This window comes from Anoplophora glabripennis, unplaced genomic scaffold (assembly GCF_000390285.2).
Source record: "Anoplophora glabripennis isolate ALB-LARVAE unplaced genomic scaffold, Agla_2.0 scaffold66, whole genome shotgun sequence".
In the NCBI taxonomy this organism is placed as follows: Eukaryota; Metazoa; Arthropoda; class Insecta; order Coleoptera; family Cerambycidae; genus Anoplophora; species Anoplophora glabripennis.
In genome coordinates, this window is record NW_019416742.1 from 520,333 (window position 1) to 523,647 (window position 3,315).

The following is a 3,315-nucleotide window of genomic DNA, read 5'->3' on the forward strand; positions in this document are numbered from 1 at the left end:
ATTTCTTTCCAATGCTCAAAATAATATTTTCAAATGTTTTCTCAAAATGTTTACAAACTATTTTAATTATAAATCTTTACTTATCCTCACTTTTTTACCCTATTTTAGGGGATATTTTAGCGTTTTACTAAAAAAATGTTCTCGTAGATCAGTTTTTGGGCTGCAGATTCGAATTCAGCATAAAAAAAATACTCAAAATCTATGTACTCATATCTCTGGCACAGAACTTGGGGTTATGTAATTAATAACTAAAAATGAAAAGAGCAACTCTGAGTCAACCATATATATTTCTAAGTAATTAACTTAACATAACTTTTGGAACATTCTACTTATAATATTTTCTGACAAATGGAGTGCCAACAGAAGGGGATGAGGGATGAACCGCGATATAGTCGAGCGATCTCTGTATTGCTGGAGGGATAGGTGGAGAGGTTGGTAATACGTTTCCAGAAGGTTGGAATCCATTTGTATCAGCAAGGTAAGAAACTTGTACAGGTACTCCTTCGGGGGATGTGTACTGGTAAGATCCTGCAGCTGCAATAGCGGAACCTGAACCAGCCACCACTAAGTTTCCAGATTCTTGGGTGGATATCCCATTTTCGGTATCATAGCTATAAGAAAATACATATGATGTAGATATGATATGTATAACTACGATAAGTTGAAAAGAATTGTACTAGTAGAAACGATAGTGATGTATCGTCAATAACTTTCAAGACAATTTATATTTCCAATGAAACATAAGGTCTGTAAATTAATGTTTTTAGAAAGCAAATATAAGCAGTAAAAGTACAAAAATGCTTTTCATTTGTGCAAGATGATCTGATTTTGTTCATTTATATTTCGCAATTGACTGTACAATACAAAAATAATAATTCTTAATTAACGATTGTTCACTTGTATAATAATGCCGATCTTGCTTCTATATTTTGTAAACTCTCAAAATGAACACAATCGTATTTATAAAATCTGTTGTTCTGATTCAAGCAACACTAATGGACAGAGCCATATAGTGTATTAGCACATAGTACATATACACATGACTGACTTGTTTCATTCATTTTTACGAAACGATTGACCATTAAAATTGGGGCTAGGTAATTTGTAACAATTGAAATGTAGTAAACTTAAACATAAAATGTATGTAATAGTTATGATCCGTTGGAGATCAGTTTACACCTTTCACCTCAATTGCAGTCATTCTTAAACATTGTCGGTGTGTGATACGGTGATCTTGTCCAAAATCTAGATTATCTAGTTGTTTGAAGGAAGCGAACGACCTACATGTCTATATGATAACAAGTATCATTTGCAAAATAAATGTTAACTGAGCGGGACAGCTCAACTGTTTGTGGTCAATGATAAATTCAATTTATTCAGACAACGTGAGGGTCAGTTAGACAAGTTTCTCAGAGCTACAATAAACATCAACAATAAAATATCAAAAATATATTATATGTAAGGGTGTCCCGAAAGGTCATGTCAAAAATGCAGGGGAGGTCAAAATAGTTGTAGTATTTCAAAAAAAAAATTCCTTTCGGGCTTCGTTGTGGAGTTATTGTTATATCAAAGAAAAAATTTTGAAAAACAAATTTTAATTATAACTTCTAACAATAAGTTGTTACCAGGACAACAATGCAATTTGGGCAATTAAAGTAACTCATGGTAATGTTCATTTACAAGTTTAAAGTGATGTTCAATATGTCTGGATTATACAGGAGCAGACGAAATTATCTATTTAAATTTATACATCTTTGACAGCGTTACCATATTTGGCATTTTTCTTTCATAGTTCGATTCCTCTCTCACTTTGCTATCAGTCAATATCTTGTACCGTTTTTGAGAAAATGGAATTTTATTAACATTGTATCAAAAATGTGACTTTTGTAAAAATCTTGGTTTCTATAGAATTAAAAGAAAAATGAGAACTATTAAGTAAGATGTTGAATATGTGCACCATGAACTTCAATGCATTTTCTGAAATTACTCAAACACCTCTGCTGAACTCGAAATAACATGTGGCAATCATTTCTAATGATATCAGCGTATGTAATTAAAAGATTTAATAATTCTTCTCTACTATTTATAGAAGTTTGATAAACGGAAAAGGACTACCTCGACCGATCCATCGATCAGGAAATGTGGTATTTAAATAAGCCCCTACTGACCTGCTAAAATGGGCTGGTGCACCATCGGGCACAAGCCACATGTTATTTCAAATATTTAAAGGGGCGTCTTCTAATAAAGGGTTATGGTGTTCTTGCAGTAAATGTAAGTATTTATCCACATTTAAGGCCAATTCCCACATAGCAGCGCCGCAGCAGCGCGGCAGCAGCGCTTCATAGCGTCGCTGCGATGCAAAAGCTTGGTAGGTATTCCCACTTAGCAGTGCAGCACCAGCGCAGCGGTTAATATTTTAGAAGAGTAGTGTTCCGACTATCTAATAGAACGAACGTATTTTATTTTCAAAATGTCGAGTTCCTCGTCTAGTGATATCCTAGATATATAATTTATTAATATTGCCTTAATCCTACTTAGAAATGTAGAGTTTTGTCNTTGGGACACCTTTTATAATTATGTATGTAATGCAAAATAATTGCAAAGACAAACTTATAAATTTATTTAGTTTCTGTTTTAGTTAAAAAAATCTAGAGAGTATCGAAAATGACCGAAAATGACCTAAAAATTGACTGCTGATTATAATTAGCTAGCTAATAATGAGGTTTTGCGCATCTATTGTACTTGTGCACTTGTACACTATGTACACTACTTGTAATCAGCAGTGTCAGTAATTGGCCAATTTTCCATTTTCGAACATTTCCGATGAGAGATTTTTTAAACTGAAACAAAAAATTAATAGACTTTCTATATAAAAAAAATATATTCTGCATTATAAATTGATAACATTTGAGAAACTTAGATTTACGATTCAGGCATTTGGGCTACCCACGTTGTTAAGTTTTTCGTAAAATAACTTCCAAAATAAGTATCAGCAGGCCATGGATTACCTACGGATGAATCTTCACAATAATTAATGTAACAGGTCTTTAAAGACGACTTCATTGGATCGAAATAAGTCAATTTAGTCTTATTCAATGCCATGGAACAATATCTTTTCCCTTACTTAACTTTGAAATGGTTTGAGCTGTAGGTTTCTTAATTGATATGCATCTTTATAATTTATTTTAGTGTAATATATCACCAGAATATATAAAAAAATTGCAAGTTTTCCTCCTCTCAACCTCTTTTATATGATTCTAGGATATCTAAATTTTCTGTTGCACATTTTTTAAATATTATTTGACTCCTATGAAA

At 32.4% G+C, this 3,315-nt stretch overlaps 1 protein-coding gene across 1 annotated transcript; it reads right to left on the reverse strand.

The window, feature by feature from the left end:
- Window positions 1–268: 268 nt before the first annotated feature.
- Window positions 269–2,937, reverse strand: LOC111691891 (endocuticle structural glycoprotein SgAbd-8-like). The gene is made up of 2 exons (XM_023455375.1): window positions 2,927–2,937; window positions 269–611 (listed from the first exon to the last, which is right to left on the reverse strand). The coding sequence occupies exons 1-2, from the start codon at window positions 2,935–2,937 to the stop codon at window positions 326–328; spliced, it is 297 nt and encodes a 98-aa protein (XP_023311143.1). The 3' UTR covers window positions 269–325.
- Between the last annotated feature and the right edge of the window lie 378 nt (window positions 2,938–3,315).